Source organism: Dendrobates tinctorius, unplaced genomic scaffold (assembly GCF_039654945.1).
Source record: "Dendrobates tinctorius isolate UK_male_01 unplaced genomic scaffold, ASM3965494v1 ptg000041l, whole genome shotgun sequence".
Taxonomy (NCBI): domain Eukaryota; kingdom Metazoa; phylum Chordata; class Amphibia; order Anura; family Dendrobatidae; genus Dendrobates; species Dendrobates tinctorius.
Genome location: NW_027361709.1, coordinates 5,307,501 through 5,327,005, shown reverse-complemented (window position 1 = coordinate 5,327,005; position 19,505 = coordinate 5,307,501). Strand labels below are relative to the sequence as shown.

Here is a 19,505-nt window from a genome sequence, read left to right as displayed (position 1 = left end):
GGCGGGGTTACGCCGCGGGTGGGTGGGGCGTCGGGTGATCGCTGCGGCAGAGCGCCAGCGGTTATGTCGCGGTTTTCTTTGCATTGGATTGAACAACAAAAGCCTGCTGCGGTTTGTGTATATAGAGCTATATCCGGGGAACTACAACTCCCAGCAATGCCCCCAATTCACAGAAGGGTCTGGCGTTATAGAATATTCAGGATTCTATGGGGGCATGTCTGTCACCCGGAGCCACGCCCCTGTATCACCCGGAGCCACGCCCCTTTGTCAGGACTACGGAGCCCCTGTATCACCCGGAGCCACGCCCCTTTGTCAGGACTACGGAGAATAAGCATGAAGTTAAAAAGTGCATAAATTCCTACAAATAAACACTGCAGCAATGCAGCGGAAAAAAACGCATGAAGAACGCAGCCATGTTTATTTTGAAAAAAAAATTCCCACTGAAATTATTCAAAAAAAATGAAAAAATCAGAACTTTTCCGCTGGGCACCTGTCGCACAGATCAGCCCGATGTCGAAAGCTCCGGGCTGTTCCTCCTTCTCTCCGACAGGCGGCGCTGCGGAGTCACCCGTCACGTGACTGCTCTCCAGGTCCGTCACACGGAAGCCGCTCCATCGCTCGGCGCTCCGCGGGGATCCTGGCAGAGCGCGGAGTCATCGATCATCACGGTCAGACCAAAATAGAGGATTGTTGCTAACAGCGGACGGCTCCGTGAGAGGTAACCGGGCACCGGAGGGAAGGAAGCGGGGCGGAGAGGACGCACAGGAGGGACTGTAGACGGCGAAGGGAGCAGAGGAAACCGAGGCGAATACAGGCGGATTAAGGGGGTGCAGAGGGCTGAGGGGGGGGCAGGTTGTGTGTGTGGGGAGGGGGGGGGCAGGTTGTGTGTGTGGGGAGGGGGGGGGCAGGTTGTGTGTGTGGGGAGGGGGGGGGCAGGTTGTGTGTGTGGGGAGGGGGGGGCAGGTTGTGTGTGTGGGGAGGGGGGGGGCAGGTTGTGTGTGTGGGGAGGGGGGGGGGCAGGTTGTGTGTGTGGGGAGGGGGGGGGGCAGGTTGTGTGTGTGGGGAGGGGGGGGGCAGGTTGTGTGTGTGGGGAGGGGGGGGGCAGGTTGTGTGTGTGGGGAGGGGGGGGGCAGGTTGTGTGTGTGGGGAGGGGGGGGGCAGGTTGTGTGTGTGGGGAGGGGGGGGGCAGGTTGTGTGTGTGGGGAGGGGGGGGGCAGGTTGTGTGTGTGGGGAGGGGGGGGGCAGGTTGTGTGTGTGGGGAGGGGGGGGCAGGTTGTGTGTGTGGGGAGGGGGGGCAGGTTGTGTGTGTGGGGAGGGGGGGGCAGGTTGTGTGTGTGGGAAGGGGGGGGCAGGTTGTGTGTGTGGAGGGGGGGCAGGTTGTGTGTGTGTGGAGGGGGGGCAGGTTGTGTGTGTGGGGAGGGGGGGCAGGTTGTGTATCTGGAGGAGGGGGGCAGGTTGTGTATCTGGAGGAGGGGGCAGGTTGTGTATCTGGAGGAGGGGGGCAGGTTGTGTGTCTGGAGGAGGGGGCAGGTTGTGTATCTGGAGGAGGGGGGCAGGTTGTGTGTGTAGAGGAGGGGGCAGGTTGTGTGTCTGGAGGAGGGGGCAGGTTGTGTATCTGGAGGAGGGGGGCAGGTTGTGTGTCTGGAGGAGGGGGGCAGGTTGTGTGTCTGGAGGAGGGGGGCAGGTTGTGTGTGGGGAGGGGGGGCAGGTTGTGTGTCTGGAGGAGGGGGCAGGTTGTGTGTCTGGAGGAGGGGGCAGGTTGTGTGTCTGGAGGAGGGGGCAGGTTGTGTGTCTGGAGGAGGGGGGCAGGTTGTGTGTCTGGAGGAGGGGGGCAGGTTGTGTGTCTGGAGGAGGGGAACAGGTTGTGTGTGTAGAGGAGGGGGCAGGTTGTGTGTCTGGAGGAGGGGGCAGGTTGTGTGACATCCCAGACTCTTTTGGAGACATCTGCACCATCAGTGTTTATGTTACATTCTCTAGATCTCGCTCCCCTGAGTCACTGGTGACAGAGGGTTAATCTCCCAGTATAACCAGTCAGGACACCGATCAGGTGATTTCCTCCTTCCTGTTGGACATTGTTTCCTTCTTTCATTCTTGTATCTCCTGCACTTGTGACTGCCGGGGGATTTCCTCTGTGTAGCCGCTCTCACCTTTAGGGCTCCGTGGGTTCCCAGGACCCCTGTTCTTGTGATTGGGGGTCTGACCTCTGGGACCCCCAGCATTGTGGGGTGACCAGGCTTTGGGTAAAGCCGTGTTACTGTCTGACAAAGTAATGGAAGATCGATAGGAGATGCCGACGTGTTTCGCTCACTGGGGGTTTAGTCTTTGGGGACTTCACAGCGTGCGCTCCGCTCCGCTTTTTGCCTTGTAGATACGCAATTACTTTTAGAGATGGAAATACCCTTTTAAAGGGGTTGGGCAATTTTTAAGAAGGGGCTGACTGCTCTCCTCTCCTGCTGTCACAGGGGTGGGCTTATCTATTGTGCAAGATTTATTAATTAAAGCGGACATCCCCTTTAAATATCTTCCACAGGTTGTGTGCACGGTGACTGCTGCTTAGTTCCCTACATGTTTTATCCATGAGTACAGATATGACCAGTCATGTGTGTGGGGGGGGGACTATATGTAGACCGCCGGTTTATTAACCCTTCATGTGGCATGTTATAGATGTTTTTCCATTTTGCGGGGAGAGTGCTGGTCGCCCGACTTCTGCTCGTCTCACTTTGGCCGTTATCTCTGCAGGAAGTGAAGTTCCGTGACTCCCGTCTCACAGTTGTGTCTGCTCACATCACTCTCAGGATGTTTTCGGAGACTCAGAACAGCTCCCTCCCCAGTGTCACCTCCCTGCCCTTCACCGCCTCATCCACATCAATGCTGCCAACAACACCTCCCAGCATCAGCGGTGAAAATGTGACTGTGCCGCATGTGTGTCTGGTCATCCTGTATGAAGACATTGGAAGTTCCAGGTAAAAGACTCCTATTCCGTATTCTAACAATGTCTGAATCAGGAGTTACTACCTGTATTATACTCCAGAGCTGCATTCACCATTCTGCAAGCTCCAAATATCACATCACTAAGAATCTTCCACTTATTAGTCATCTGCAAAAAGCTTACGACGATGATGTAATGTATGTACACAGTGACTGCATCAGCAGAATAGTGAGTGCAGCTCTGGAGTATAATACAGGAGATAACTCAGGATCAGTAATGTAATGTATGTACATAGTCACTGCACCAGCAGAATAGTGAGTGCAGCTCTGGAGTATAATACAGGATGTAACTCAGGATCAGTAATGTAATGTATGTACACAGTGACTGCACCAGCAGAATAGTGAGTGCAGCTCTGGAGTATAAGGCCTGTTTCACACTTCCGTTTTTGTGTCCGCCAAACGGATCCGTTTCCGTTTTTTTGACGGAAACTGATGCAGACGGATCCGTTTTTAAAAAAACGGATCCGTTTTTTTGACGGATCCGCGGTAACCACTAATGTAAGTCTATGGGACAAAAAAACGGATCCTGCAAAAAAATGGCGGATCCGTTTTTTTACGGAAACCAACGGATTTTGACGGATTTGAAAAAACGGAAGTGTGAAACAGGCCTAATACAGGAGGTAACTCAGGATCAGTAATGTAATGTATGTACATAGTCACTGCACCAGCAGAATAGTGAGTGCAGCTCTGGAGTATAATACAGGAGGTAACTCAGGATCAGTAATGTAATGTATGTACACAGTGACTGCATCAGCAGAATAGTGAGTGCAGCTCTGGAGTATAATACAGGATGTAACTCAGGATCAGTAATGTATGTACACAGTGACTGCACCAGCAGAATAGTGAGTGCAGCTCTGGAGTATAATACAGGGGGTAACTCAGGATCAGTAATGTAATGTATGTACATAGTCACTGCACCAGCAGAATAGTGAGTGCAGCTCTGGAGTATAATACAGGAGGTAACTCAGGATCAGTAATGTAATGTATGTACACAGTGACTGCATCAGCAGAATAGTGAGTGCAGCTCTGGAGTATAATACAGGATGTAACTCAGGATCAGTAATGTAATGTATGTACACAGTGACTGCATCAGCAGAATAGTGAGTGCAGCTCTGGAGTATAATACAGGAAGTAACTCAGGATCAGTAATGTAATGTATGTACACAGTGACTGCACCAGCAGAATAGTGAGTGCAGCTCTGGAGTATAATACAGGATGTAACTCAGGATCAGTAATGTAATGTATGTACACAGTGACTGCAGCAGCAGAATAGTGAGTGCAGCTCTGGAGTATGATACAGGATATATATCAGTATCAGTAATGTATGTATACAGTGACTGCACCAGCAGAATAGTGAGTGCAGCTCTGGAATATAATACAGGATGTAACTCAGGATCAGTAATGTAATGTATGTACACATTGACTGTACCAGCAGAATAGTGAGTGCAGCTCTGGAGTATAATACAGGAAGTAACTCAGGATCAGTAATGTATGTACATAGTGACTGCACCAGCAGAATAGTGAGTGCAGCTCTGGAGTATAATACAGGATGTAACTCAGGATCAGTAATGTAATGTATGTACACAGTGACTGCACCAGCAGAATAGTGAGTGCAGCTCTGGAGTATAATACAGGATGTAACTCAGGATCAGTAATGTATGTACACAGTGACTGCATCAGCAGAATAGTGAGTGCAGCTCTGGAGTATGATACAGGATATATATCAGTATCAGTAATGTATGTATACAGTGACTGCACCAGCAGAATAGTGAGTGCAGCTCTGGAATATAATACAGGATGTAACTCAGGATCAGTAATGTAATGTATGTACATAGTGACTGCACCAGCAGAATAGTGAGTGCAGCTCTGGAGTATAATACAGGATGTAACTCAGGATCAGTAATGTAATGTATGTACACAGTGACTGCATCAGCAGAATAGTGAGTGCAGCTCTGGAGTATAATACAGGAGGTAACTCAGGATCAGTAATGTAATGTATGTACATAGTGACTGCACCAGCAGAATAGTGAGTGCAGCTCTGGAGTATGATACAGGATGTAACTCAGGATCAGTAATGTATGTACACAGTGACTGCATCAGCAGAATAGTGAGTGCAGCTCTGGAGTATGATACAGGATATATATCATTATCAGTAATGTCTGTATACAGTGACTGCACCAGCAGAATAGTGAGTGCAGCTCTGGAATATAATACAGGATGTAACTCAGGATCAGTAATGTATGTACATAGTGACTGCACCAGCAGAATAGTGAGTGCAGCTCTGGAGTATAATACAGGAGGTAACTCAGGATCAGTAATGTAATGTATGTACATAGTGACTGCACCAGCAGAATAGTGAGTGCAGCTCTGGAGTATAATACAGGATGTAACTCAGGATCAGTAATGTAATGTATGTATACAGTGACTGCACCAGCAGAATAGTGAGTGCAGCTCTGGAGTATAATACAGGATGTAACTCAGGATCAGTAATGTATGTACACAGTGACTGCATCAGCAGAATAGTGAGTGCAGCTCTGGAATATAATACAGGATGTAACTCAGGATCAGTAATGTAATGTATGTACACATTGACTGTACCAGCAGAATAGTGAGTGCAGCTCTGGAGTATAATACAGGAGGTAACTCAGGATCAGTAATGTAATGTATGTACATAGTGACTGCACCAGCAGAATAGTGAGTGCAGCTCTGGAGTATAATACAGGATGTAACTCCGGATCAGTAATGTAATGTATGTATACAGTGACTGCACCAGCAGAATAGTGAGTGCAGCTCTGGAGTATAATACAGGATGTAACTCAGGATCAGTAATGTATGTACACAGTGACTGCATCAGCAGAATAGTGAGTGCAGCTCTGGAGTATGATACAGGATATATATCAGTATCAGTAATGTATGTATACAGTGACTGCACCAGCAGAATAGTGAGTGCAGCTCTGGAATATAATACAGGATGTAACTCAGGATCAGTAATGTATGTACACAGTGACTGCATCAGCAGAATAGTGAGTGCAGCTCTGGAGTATGATACAGGATATATATCAGTATCAGTAATGTATGTACACAGTGACTGCACCAGCAGAATAGTGAGTGCAGCTCTGGAGTATAATACAGGATGTAACTCAGGATCAGTAATGTATGTACACAGTGACTGCATCAGCAGAATAGTGAGTGCAGCTCTGGAGTATGATACAGGATATATATCAGTATCAGTAATGTATGTATACAGTGACTGCACCAGCAGAATAGTGAGTGCAGCTCTGGAATATAATACAGGATGTAACTCAGGATCAGTAATGTAATGTATGTACACATTGACTGTACCAGCAGAATAGTGAGTGCAGCTCTGGAGTATAATGCAGGATGTAACTCAGGATCAGTAATTTATGTACACAGTCACTGCACCAGCAGAATAGTGAGTGCAGCTCTGGGGTATTATACAGGATGTAACTCAGGATCAGTAATGTAATGTATGTATATAGTGACTGCACCAGCAGAATAGTGAGTGCAGCTCTGGAGTATAATACAGGATGTAACTCGGGATCACTAATGTAATGTATGTATACAGTGACTGCACCAGCAGAATAGTGAGTGCAGCTCTGGAGTATAATACAGGATGTAACTCAGGATCAGTAATGTATGTACATAGTGACTGCATCAGCAGAATAGCGAGTGCAGCTCTGGAGTATAATACAGGATATATATCAGGATTAGTAATGTATGTACACAGTGACTGCACCAGCAGAATAGTGAGTGCAGCTCTGGAGTATGATACAGGATATATATCAGGATCAGTAATGTATGTACACAGTGACTGCACCAGCAGAATAGTGAGTGCAGCTCTGGAATATAATACAGGATGTAACTCAGGATCAGTAATGTAATGTATGTACACATTGACTGTACCAGCAGAATAGTGAGTGCAGCTCTGGAGTATAATGCAGGATGTAACTCAGGATCAGTAATTTATGTACACAGTCACTGCACCAGCAGAATAGTGAGTGCAGCGCTGGGGTATTATACAGGATGTAACTCAGGATCAGTAATGTAATGTATGTACACAGTGACTGCACCAGCAGAATAGTGAGCGCAGCTGTGCATATTATACATCCCCTCTATGTGTATAACATAGATTTCTTGTCTTCCTTTTTAGAGTTCGATATTGGGACCTGATGCTGTTAATTCCCAATGTCCTCTTCTTCATGTTTCTGCTGTGGAAATTACCCTCTGCCAGAGCGAAAATCCGAGTCACTTCAAGTCCAATTTTCACCACTTTCTATATCCTTGTAAGTCAGACTTATGTGCCTGGCGTTGCTCCCTGGGAGGTGAGCGGTGCTGAGGACGTTATATCGGCACTCTGCTGCACGTGAGGACGGTCTCTTTACAGCCTAATTCTGCGCAGTTTTGCCAATGTTTCTCTCCCCCCCCATGTCCCTTTCCACCTGACCTCTGTTCTACTGCCCCGTCCCCCGTATCATTGATTAGCAGTGCAGGATTTTGCGCTCTGTAATTAGGGAACCGAGCTCTGACCGCTGTAATATCTTTTTTAATGAATTCACACAATATTTCTGACCTGTTTTTGCTTTTTCCTGATGCCGGACGCAGGTGTTTGTTGTGGCCCTTGTGGGAATCACGCGAGCGATTGTGTCCATGACGGTCAGTTCATCCAGCGTGGCCACTGTCACTGACAAGGTAACACCCTCCTGTCTCCGTGCCACCGCCAATACCTGCACTTCTGTCTCTGGTTCCTTGTGGTTCTCATCCTTTCCTTTTCCTTAGGTTTTGTGGGAAATCACCAGGTTCTTCCTTCTCGCCATAGAGCTGAGCGTTATCATCCTTGGTTTAGCTTTTGGTAAGTGACTTAATATAAGTAATGGAGGGGATCCTGCGGCATTAAGTGATGGCACCGACTCTGAAAGTCTGTTCTCCCCTGATCACCGTGTGTCACAGATCTGCTTCCGCTGGACCTGTAGAGCATATGGACACTTGTATTTTTGGTGAAAAAGTTGTTTTTTTTTTTTTTTTTTCTGTTGGGTTACATACAAATTTTTTGCACAATTTTTTTTTTTCTTTTTTTTTGGGGGGGGGGGGTTGTTTTTGTATCCGCCGTGTTGCACTGTTTACGGCCGGCTGCAGAATGAGTTAATTCACAATCGGACGGGATAGTTTACAACTCTTACCTTCTTTTTTTCTGAGCACTTCTCTACTGATTTATGACTACATGAAAGTTGAGCTGAACTTTCTGATTGTAAATCAGCTGAGAGGCGCGCGGAAGAAAGAAGCTCACTGATGGTATTCTCCGTGATCTCATTATACAGCCACCAATAGTAGTGGTGCAAAATGTTTTAAATGAAACCCAATTGCAAAAATTTTATTTTTTCGGATTTGGCGCGGAGTTTGGAACAGAGCTTTGAAATCTCAGTCACTTTATTGCAATTCCCAAATCTGCTCCAGATTCACGGTTCAGGTCAGCGGCATGGTCGCATCACCGGGTCAAGGTGTGGACTCTCTGGTGCTGTCTGTGCAGCATCGAAGCAACATGGGGGGGCAGGTACTGGAGCTGCTGGATCAGATCAGCACGTGCAATCTTTACAGCAAACATTTTGCAAGTTCTCGCTCCCTGCCTGCGAGACAGGCTACCTCTGATAGACTGCAGAGCTGGCCGGTAACTTAGGCAGCGAGCTGTAAACAATAGAATTAAACATTAAATTAATAACTTGTTTTTCACAACTCCTTTAAACCTGCGACTTACATTAATGGCTGAGATCCCGGCAGCAAGTAGTACGTGTACATTGTGTTTTGATTATTGGGTAAATCGCATTTTATATCTCTCAGGCCATCTTGAAAGTAAATCCAGTGTGAAGCGGGTGCTGGCGATTACGGCTGTCCTGTCACTCGGTTATTCTGTAACGCAGGTAAATAACCCAGAAATTGTGTTTTTATATGTGATACACTTGTAATGATGAGAACTCTGGGAGTGGGTTACAAGGCTTACCTATGCTGTATACTAGGTGCGCCAGTTGTGTTATATCTTTTTTTCAGGGTACACTAGAAATCCTTTACCCGGATTCCCATCTCTCAGCGGAGGACTTTAATATCTACGGACATGGCGGCCGGCACTTTTGGCTCGCCAGCTCCTGCTTTTTCTTCTTGGTAAGCAGATCAGTCATAATGGTCTCGGTTCTGACGATTTATATCTTTGGCCATGTATGACGATCGTCTCCTATTTCTTCTTTTCTATAGGTCTACACATTGGTTTCCATACTTCCCAAAACCCCATTGAAAGACCGGATCTCCCTACCATGTGAGTGGGGAGCCTGTGCTGGAGGTGGTGTACGGTCGGTAATAATCACGGATGTCATATCCGGCGCCCAGTCTAGCCTCTGTGGTCCGGACCACTTCTGCAGCCGACGTCCTGCATGACTTTAGCGTCTCCTAAACCTTGCAACATCATGACATTGTTCTGCCACGCATGTCATGAAGTTGCAGGGGCTAGGAAATGAAAGAGGTGCCGCAGAAGTGAAGTTGGATCCAGCTGCTAAACTAATGGACACGAACGACTTGGGCAGTATAGTTGATTTCATGGGTTTGTGCCAAGTTTTAAAGTTCTCCCCGTCCAAAGGAAAAGAATTAACTTACCGATTGTGATTGGTTTTACTTCTGTGACCTCCTACCAATCCCAAGTACTGAGGATGGACATTCACGTCACTGCTCCGTTCGTTCTCTGGGATGTCCCAGCTCAGTACTTGGCTGTCCTGCCTAGGTTAAAAGATCGGATCTCAATCAGGTGTTTGGGTTCACCCCGTCCTGATAACACAAAACAGAATAACTCATTCTATAGATCGGTGTCCCACCAGTCTGTGGCTTTTGGGGTCCTCTATATTTAGCTGTATTGGACTCCTGGGGCTATTTTTTTTTCTATGATACAATCCATGAAACATGTGATATTAATTATTTTATGTGCTCGACATTTCTTACAGCCAGAAAAAGCTTTTATGTTTACGCTATAATCCTGGCTTTGCTGAATTTGGTGCAAGGCATTGGCAGCGCCCTTCTGTGTGCGGACATCATTAATGGGCTGTGGTGAGTACAGGGCTGTAATGGTTCATTAGGGAGGTCCTTAAAGTTGGCATTCACAGTCTCCTGATAGGTATTACTGCTAACCCCTTCCCATATTCATGCACGCTCCTCTCAGACGAGCATACTTGTGTTTTCAGTAGAGGTAAAACACTCACCAGCTGCATCTTATCTACCGAAGAACTAAACTATCAGGTGTGTTGCTCAACTTCCCCCGCCCCTGATATCTGCCATCTGGGGACAGCCAGGCCGCCCCATATACATTAGGTGTCCGTTGATTTCATCACATTTTCCAATTTGGAATATTTTATGAGTTAACTCCGTGCTGTTTGACTCAGAGCAGATATTGCTGAACAGTTGGGTGTCGGTAATATCATCCGTTGGGTAAATCCATCAGGCACTCGTTACTTATCACATAGTCACCACATTCTCGGCCACCACCTAAATGAAAACGTACAAGACTGAGAACATTGGAGGGAACATTAAGCTGCTGACGGGAGCAACACTGACCTGTGGGAACATTTCTTGCAAAATACTGAAGAATCACTTAAGGAAAGTAGAAAATTCATGTTGCATTTACTGTGTATAGCCGTGCAGGATAGCATGCGGGGCACAGGCTGTAAATAAATGCATCTAACAAATAAGCAGACTTGCGATCAGCCTTGACTACAGACCTACCGTTTTGTGCATGCAGCACCTAGGCAGACCTGTGTGACCCCACAGTCCTAAATTCCGCAGTCACGTTCTTCTGTAATGCGTGGCTCTAGGATCAGACTACACAGGGTTTGTTGTACGAGGTCTGAGCCTTGCCTTAGAGCAATAAGTAAAGCTGCGTTACTTGGCGTGACGCTTCTGATCCTATTTATTCATGTACATGACGTGATTTTAGGGACTTACCTGTGTGTTTCTTCACTCCGCAGCCTCGTTGACGTCACCACGTTTCTATACTTCAGCTTGTTTGCTCCTCTCATGTATGTGGCATTCCTGAAAAGCTTCTTCGGGTGAGTGTAAAATGAGCTGTTTGGATTTTGCCCACAGATGGGGGCTGGGGCGGGGTGAAGTCTCTCAAAACTGTGAGTACCGTTAACTTAAGTAGGTCTGTTCTGCAGTTTCTTGCCGAGGGGAATATTAGAAGAGGTGACCGCGTTACAATCTCAGGATCGTTTAATCCCAGCGATTGAACCCTCGCTGATCATACAGTGATTACAGATCCTAGTGGCGGAATATCCCTTTAAATAATTCTTCCGCTCTATTTCATCCTTGTTTTTTTTTTTTTTTTTTTTACTTTTATTACTTACATTTCAACTTTCATTCCAGGTCTGAGCCCAAAATTCTCTTCTCCTACAAATCTCAAGTGGACGAGCCGGACGACACAGACGTGCACCTGCCGCATCCCTATGCCGTAGCGAAGAAAGAGGGCACAGACTCGGGATTTTACTCCAGTACTCAGATCGACACGACGGCTTATCTAGACGACGTGGCCTCCATGCCACACATCGGGAGCATTAACAGCATCGACAGCGACCGCTGGAAAGCGATAAACGCCTGAGACGCAGCTCTCGGCACAATCACTGAACATCTTGCCAAGGCCTGGCTCTGCTCTCCGGATTACACCGAATGTCGTCGGTAAAAGATGCAAAAGTTCCTCCGAGTGCAAATCTCTATAACTATGCTGTATCATAAAATCTGCCCGAGACCTTCTCTCATGCTGCTAGGCTCCTGCAAACCTTGAAGGAGGAGGGAGGTTACTGACCATGGGTGTCACGTCGTCAGCATTGAGGCCAACATGGCGCACGTTGCGAACATGTCTCCCCTCACCCAGAACTCATCAGTGCGACTCAGCTGCTCTCCTAATGATAAATGCTGAAGTCTTGCAGATACTGCACCCCCCGGATTTTCCCACTATCAGGACACATGATTACATGCGGCAGTGAAGACTCTTACATTGGCCAGGCTTTGTAGGAATGAGTACGCTCCAAAAAAATGGCCAGAAGAGCTTTGTTTATATTAGCTTTTCAGGTTGAAGAAGCGATATTTGGGTGGTGCGCTCCTTTAAATTTAACAATACAAATCTTCATTTTTTTATTTATTTTTTTTTTTTTAATGAAAAAAAAGTTCTAAAAGTTTCTAATATACTTTGGGGCCAGATTCATCCGATCGCAGCAGAAATCAGGAGTAAATAAAACTATTGGAAATGTTGCAAATTTAAAGTTAACTTTGCTTAACTTCTTGAAAGGTGACAGAGAGGGGTCATGGCCGAAAAACTTTAAAACTGGCCGAGATTATGGACTGGACTGAACTGGATTACATTTCTTATACTGGAGCCAAATTCATTAAGAGGCGCACGTTTCTGGAAGAATAACTTGCAAAAAAAAAAAAAACCCCTCCAGTTTGATGAATTGGCCTCTCGCTAAGATATATGCTTGCTGCAAGTGAATGGAAACATTCTTGTCTATAGATGCCGGGCTTATTGCAATATATCTGAGCTCTATCTGGTAATAGTAAAAAAAAAACTTAGTCTGCAGATAGGAATGATTCTATTCGACAACAGCAAGTGGAGATCTTGAGGAATTTAAACCAAAAGTATATTAGAAACTTGCAGAAATTTTCATCAAATGATGATTAAAGGTTGATAACTCCTCTAAGTTATTCAGAAAGCCGCATCCCTGGCTCCTATAGAGTGATCTTTATCGTTTAACCCCTAAGATGCTGTGTCGTCCTACTCCAGGCTGAATATAAACAAAACTGCCTCAGTTTACTGGCCGACCATCGGTAATGTGTGAATAGAGCTGCTCCAGAGATTCTCCTGCCTCCAGTAACATCTGTGCACCAAACGTCCATCAGATCTTTGTCTATATTAGCGTAGGACATTATTTCTGTCTTGGATAAATGACAATACTGCTGATTTTTTTTTTTTTTTTTCCTTCATTTTCTTATTCCCATCTTGTAAAATCATGCACAGGATCAGGGGGGCTCTAGAGACCGGACCCCTACTGATCAGGAAGTAATGAGATATATAATTTCCTTTACAGCCCTGGAAAATCTAGGTATTATTTTATTGATATTTTTTTTAAACTAGATTTGTAATTGCCCTTTATATCTTTTGGGGTAATATTTTTTTAACAGCCTAATCTACATAGATGGTTCAGTTACTTTGTAAGTGCATTACATTGCTTGTATTATACTCCAGAGCTGGACTCACTATTCTGTTGGTGGAGTCATTGTGTACATACATTACATTACTGATCCTGAGTTACATCCTGTATTATACTCCAGAGCTGTACTCACTATTGTGCTGGTGCAGTCACTGTGTTCATACATTACATTACTGATCCTGAGTTACCTCCTGTATTATACTCCAGAGCTGCACTCACTATTCTGCTGGTGCAGTCACTGTGTACATACATTACATTACTGATCCTGAGTTACAGCCTGTATTATACTCCAGAGCTGCACTCACTATTCTGATGGTGCAGTCACTGTGTACATACATTACATTACTGATCCTGAGTTACATCCTGTATTATCCTCCAGAGCTGCACTCACTATTCTGCTGGTGCAGTCAGTGTACATACATTACTGATCCGGAGTTACCTCCTGTATTATACTCCAGAGCTGCACTCACTATTCTGCTGGTGCAGTCACTGTGTACATACATTACATTACTGATCCTGAGTTACATCCTGTATTATACTCCAGAGCTGCACTCACTATTCTGATGGTGCAGTCACTGTGTACATACATTACATTACTGATCCTGAGTTACATCCTGTATTATCCTCCAGAGCTGCACTCACTATTCTGCTGGTGCAGTCAGTGTACATACATTACTGATCTGGAGTTACATCCTGTATTATCCTCCAGAGCTGCACTCACTATTCTGCTGGTGCAGTCAGTGTACATACATTACTGATCCTGAGTTACATCCTGTATTATACCCCAGAGCTGCACTCACTATTCTGCTGGTGCAGTCAGTGTACATACATTACTGATCCGGAGTTACATCCTGTATTATACTCCAGAGCTGCACTCACTATTCTGATGGTGCAGTCACTGTGTACATTACTGATCCTGAGTTACATCCTGTATTATACCTCAGAGCTGCACTCACTATTCTGATGGTGCAATCACTGTGTACATACATTACATTACTGATCCTGAGTTACATCCTGTATTATACCCCAGAGCTGCACTCACTATTCTGCTGGTGCAGTCACTGCGTACATACATTACATTACATTACTGATCCTGAGTTACAGCTTGTATTATACCCCAGAGCTGCACTCACTATTCTGCTAGTGGAGTCACTGTGTACATTACATTACATTACTGATCCTGAGTTACATCCTGTATTATACTCCAGAGCTGCACTCACTATTCTGCTGGTGCAATCACTGTGTACATACATTACATTACTGATCCTGAGTTACAGCTTGTATTATACTCCAGAGCTACACTCACTATTCTGCTGGTGCAGTCACTGTGTACATACATCACATTACTGACCCTGAGTTTCATCCTGTATTATACCCCAGAGCTGCACTCACTATTCTGCTGGTGCAATCACTGTGTACATACATCACATTACTGACCCTGAGTTTCATCCTGTATTATACTCCAGAGCTGCACTCACTATTCTGCTGGTGCAGTTACTGTGTACATACATTACTGATCCTGAGTTACCTCCTGTATTATACTCCAGAGCTGCGCTCACTATTATTACATTACTTTTCCTGTGTTACAAAGTGACTGACCTTTCTCTGTAGATTGCCGCTTTGTGTAGCTCCTGTATCGACACCTGCAGTGATTTGTGATTTGCTCCGTATACATCAGACCATGAATGATCGGTGCCTGAAGACCCCGTGCAGCTTTGTTGCTTTATATTTCATGGTCTCACCATATCCAGATCGCTGTTTATCAGTGAATGGTAACATTTCTCCTTAGATTGAAAGGTCCAGAACCCTTTTACGTGCCGTTCAGAGTGCTGCAGTTTTTCACAGTGTATCAGCAGCTGATCGCACATTACCTGTCCTGATACATTGTAACAAATGTCAGCTGTGTCAGTCACTATATTTCAGCCTTAGAATGTTAATATGTTTCTATTCACTAATCAGAAGCAAGGATCTTACAAATTCTGAAAAATAGAAGTAGTTAGGGGGTGATTTACTAAACTGAATGCACCCATAGTTTTTCCCCCAGGAGATAAGCTGCCGGCGGAGGTGCTTGGCACATGCACGCTCTTTATTACAGACACATGCACGCTCAGCTGATCCGTGCGTGCGTATGTAGTAAGAATTGGCAGGAGAAACGCTTTACTTTGCAGTATTTGAAGTCAAGGCCAGTATATACGTACGGACGCCATAGTCACTTACTCTTTAATTGGGGGTCTTCACATATGAGCTGCAAACTGCAACCAAAATCCGACTGGTTGGGATCTTTTGTGATGGCTGTGTTGCAATCGCAGGATGCAGAGTGACCCCATTGACTGTTAATACAGATGGCGATCTTCCTGACGCCGCGTAGAGCCATCTTTGATTTTACTCCTTTGGTAATCTGTCCTGTACAATAGTCCCGGACCCCACGAGATTCTCCATCTGCCGGGATCAATACCTGACGGTGGGGGGGTCTCAAAAGCTTGTAAGAAGTCCTGAAAAACTTCGATAATCATAGATATTATTGCTGAATTGCGCACATTCTTTCCACATTTGCCTTTCCAGTCCTGGACCATGTTCTTTCATGTATGGAGATATTGGGGGTGCTGAGGGCGTAATGGGGGCGCAGACGGGGCAGCCATCCTGTATTCTAAACCTTCTCTTTTTTTATATAAATTATGCAATTCTACATAGATTAAGTCTTTTCTCTTTGCACCCTGAACCTTGAATCCTTCCCCTTGTTCCAGGCGCATTTCTTTCTTTTTCTCTGAGGCTGTATAGAGATATTGCAGAAGATAATCTATCGCCATGAGTGTAAATATGAAGATACTTTATGAAATGTATATATTATATTTTTATGGTTGTAAAAGATTGAAAAAATAAAAGCTGATTTGATGAAACAGAAAAGGAGGATGATGTCTATGAGCTGTTTTATTAAAATATAGTCGTGTCTCATACCCCCCACAAACACCTACTCTGTCAGTCGCCGATTTCCCTCCCTCGGTCGCCGATTTCCCTCTGCCCTCCCTCGGTCGCCGATTTCCCTCTGCCCTCCCTCGGTCGCTGATTTCCCACTCCCCTCGGTCCCTGATTACCCTTCCCCTCCCTCGGTCGCCGATTCCCCACCCTCTGTTGCCGATTCCCCACCCTCGGTTGCCGATATCCCTCTCCCCTCCCTTGATCGCTGATTCCCCTCCCTCGGTCGCCGATTCCCCACCCTCAGTTGCCGATTCCCCACCCTCGGTTGCCGATATCCCTTTCCCCTCCCTCGGTCGCTGATTCCCCTCCCTCGGTCGCTGATTCCCCTCCCTCGGTCACTGATTTCCAATCCCCCTCCCTCGGTTGCTGATTTCCCCCTCCCCTTCCTCGGTGGCTGATTTCCCCCTCCCCTTCCTCGGTGGCGGATTTCCCCCTCCCCTTCCTCGGTGGCGGATTTCCCCCTCCCCTTCCTCGGTGGCGGATTTCCCCTTCCCTCGGTGGCTGATTTCCCTCAGTCACTGACTTCCTCCTACCTAACAGAAATGTATGGACTCTGGAAAGCCGGACCACAGTGGTGCCCCACAAACCCTTTGACCCTAACGGTGTTGGTCACAGTGTTTCTGGTGTTTCTGAACAGAGCCTCCAATGTGAACAGAGTCTAAGCAGATCACAGGATCCTCAGTGATCAACTGTAATCTTACTTCAAACCTAGCAGTAAGTGTTTGAATTTGCTGCAGCGCCACCACAGGTGGGAAATGAAGTACTACACATGGTCCATTCACATCAATAGATCGTTTATTAGAGGGCACTAAATTCACTGACTGCAGCAGAGGTCTGGAAAATGGCAAGAAACAGATATCCAAAATATATTAGAAACTTTCAGAACTTTCCGTTCTCCATTAATTACACTTTTTTTCTCTCATTTGTGTAATGATGCTGTAACGCGGCGGCGCTCCCCCTGACCTGCGCTTTTCCATTTACTTGCACATTTTCTCGCTAGAATAAGCAGAAGATTCGCGACTTTTTCTTTCCAAAGAGAGGAACAAAGAAGAAGAAAAAAAACATTTGTCACCATCTCTCCATCCCAGGCATCAAAGACGGAGGTTTTTCCACGCCGGCTGAGACGCGTCGAGCCGCCATCTGTGGGTTTTGCTTCGTCTTTTTTGGCCTTTGCGTTAATCAAATGGATTGTGTCGGATTCCAGCGGGAGATCACAGTCATATTTAACAGATGTTCATCTCGCTACATCCCTAAATCAAACCCGTCATCTCGCGCCCGTCTGCCGCCACCGCGTCACGTAATTAATGACCGCAAATCAGCGCATGTAAATGGGGAAACGTTCGGAGGAAGAGGAACCGCATTTCTTATTGACGGAGAGCTGGAATAGGAGAATCCCTGCTGTGGATGGCAGAAATATATGGGACGATTAACCTCGCAGGTGCCGGAGTATCTGGCGGTTATACATCATACATACATATGGCGGTATGTAGCATCTGATTAGTAAGGCTGGAAAATATGCATATATAATTTTGGGGGGTCTGTTTTTTTGCAGATAAAAAAAAGTGTCCCCCTAGTGGGATCTACAGTGATCAGTTGTGATCTATTTGGAAACCTAGCAATATTCCCCTATAGTGCCACCACTGGAGAAAAGAAGCGCTACATATTCACATCAATGGATCGCAAGACAGGACAGGACCTCCAAGGCGAGAAACGCTCTTTTCAACCACAACCCGCAATGGCTGAGAGGTAAAAGTTTTAAATGGTTACACCCCCCTCCCCTATTTTTTATCCCTAGACAACCCCTTTAAGGAAAAAGTTAAAGGGCTGCGTATACATAGAAGAAGGGGGATTACTAAAACTATGTACAAAAGATTTTTTTTTTGTTGGCCAATGCAAAAATGATGGAATTTTTCGAGTTTTTTCTTCTAGTTTTCTAAAAAGTTGCACCAAAAATGTGCAATGATTATAACACAGATGTATTGGGGGAGACGCTTTTCTGACTCAGTGGCCTGAAAAATGGACCAAAATTCATAATGCGAGCAGACGTCCTACTACAGCGGATGAAGAGATCAGAACTGACCCCTCTGGGTGGGCTTGGGGAGGGTGTGTCAATGCACCTGTAAGGCTGTGTGCACACGCTGCGGATTCCGCTGCGTTTCCGCAGCGGTTTTGGCCGCTGCGGATTCCGCTGCGTTTCCGCAGCGGTTTTGGCCGCTGCGGACACACAGCAGTTTTAGCTGCGGTGTACAGTACCATTCATTTGAATGGGAAAACAAAAAACGCTGTGACGACGCTGCGGAAAAAAACGCGCGGATTTGCTGCGGTTTTGAATCCGCAGAAAGAATTGCATGTCAATTCTTTCTGCGGAAACCGCTGCGGGTTCCTATCTCCACCATTGTGGAGATAGTGAATCCGCAGGACCAAACCGCAGGCAAAACCGCAGATAATCCGCAGGTCTTTGGACCTGCGGATTATCTGCGGTTTTTGCAAAATCCATGCGGATTAATCCGCAGCGGAATCCGCAGCGTGTGAACGTGGCCTAAGAAGCAGGCGGACACACCCCTGGTCCACTATTAGCTTCATTTGCATATTTGTTCATTTTTTTTTTCTTTTTTATCACTGACATATTGAATCTCTAAAAAAAAAAAGTGTCATTAATATTGGAGGCCAAGCCCCTAAACATCCGTGCCGCTGCAGTCGTATATGGGTTCAATTTAACCCTTTCACTACATATGGCATATATTTAGGTGATATGTAGTGTCCCCGATTTTGATGGAGGCTCCGGCGCTGAGTCTGCATCATTCCCCGCACTTGACTTGATGGCTCTCATGCACCTTTAATAACCGCAGGTCGATCGGTGCTCCCCCCCACAGCTGCTAACCAGTTAGATCCGGCTGTCAATCACTGACAGCAGGATTTAACACGCGCCGCCCGGAAGGGTGTCACAAATCCCGCCCATCGGCACCCCTGTCACGTGATCGGGGGGCGCCGATTGGTTATCATGACAGTCGGGGGTCTGCAGAAGACCCCTGTGCCCGTCATTGTGAATCTCCTGTGAATGGTGGCCCATAGCCGGAGTTCATAGGAGATCGCGCTGAATTCCTGCTATGTGCAGCACAGGAGATCTAGACTATTAAATAATAGTAAGAAAAAAAGTTTTAAAAATAAGAAAAAATCAAAAACTCAAAAGTTAAAATTACCCCCCCTCCGCTTTTGCCCCATTGAAAATAAAAAAATAAAAAAAATACACGTATTTGGTATCGCTGGATTCGTTAACGTCCAATCAATCAA

The 19,505-nt window shown here is 46.0% G+C and overlaps 1 protein-coding gene across 4 annotated transcripts; it reads left to right on the top strand.

The window, feature by feature from the left end:
- The first annotated feature begins 11 nt into the window (after positions 1-11).
- TPRA1 (transmembrane protein adipocyte associated 1) lies at positions 12-16,146 on the top strand. 4 transcript variants are annotated; one of them, XM_073575041.1, is made up of 12 exons: positions 12-718; positions 1,978-2,047; positions 2,740-2,963; positions 7,160-7,292; positions 7,612-7,698; positions 7,786-7,858; positions 8,842-8,921; positions 9,049-9,159; positions 9,250-9,310; positions 9,987-10,089; positions 11,004-11,084; positions 11,401-16,146. In XM_073575041.1, the coding sequence occupies exons 3-12, from the start codon at positions 2,797-2,799 to the stop codon at positions 11,630-11,632; spliced, it is 1,128 nt and encodes a 375-aa protein (XP_073431142.1). In that variant the 5' UTR covers positions 12-718; positions 1,978-2,047; positions 2,740-2,796; the 3' UTR covers positions 11,633-16,146. The 4 variants fall into 4 exon arrangements, with proteins under 4 accessions (XP_073431142.1, XP_073431140.1, XP_073431141.1 ...); XM_073575039.1 differs by lacking the exon at positions 1,978-2,047; XM_073575040.1 differs by lacking the exons at positions 12-718; positions 1,978-2,047 and adding an exon at positions 2,065-2,240.
- Positions 16,147-19,505: the final 3,359 nt, after the last annotated feature.

Coding starts and splice junctions, on each gene's coding strand:
- TPRA1 (XM_073575039.1), top strand. CDS start 2,797: ATGTTTTCGGAGACTCAGAACAGCTCCCTCCCCAGTGTCACCTCCCTG. Junction 7,859..8,841: donor CATCCTTGGTTTAGCTTTTG/GTAAGTGACTTA, acceptor TATATCTCTCAG/GCCATCTTGAAAGTAAATCC. Junction 11,085..11,400: donor TTCCTGAAAAGCTTCTTCGG/GTGAGTGTAAAA, acceptor CTTTCATTCCAG/GTCTGAGCCCAAAATTCTCT.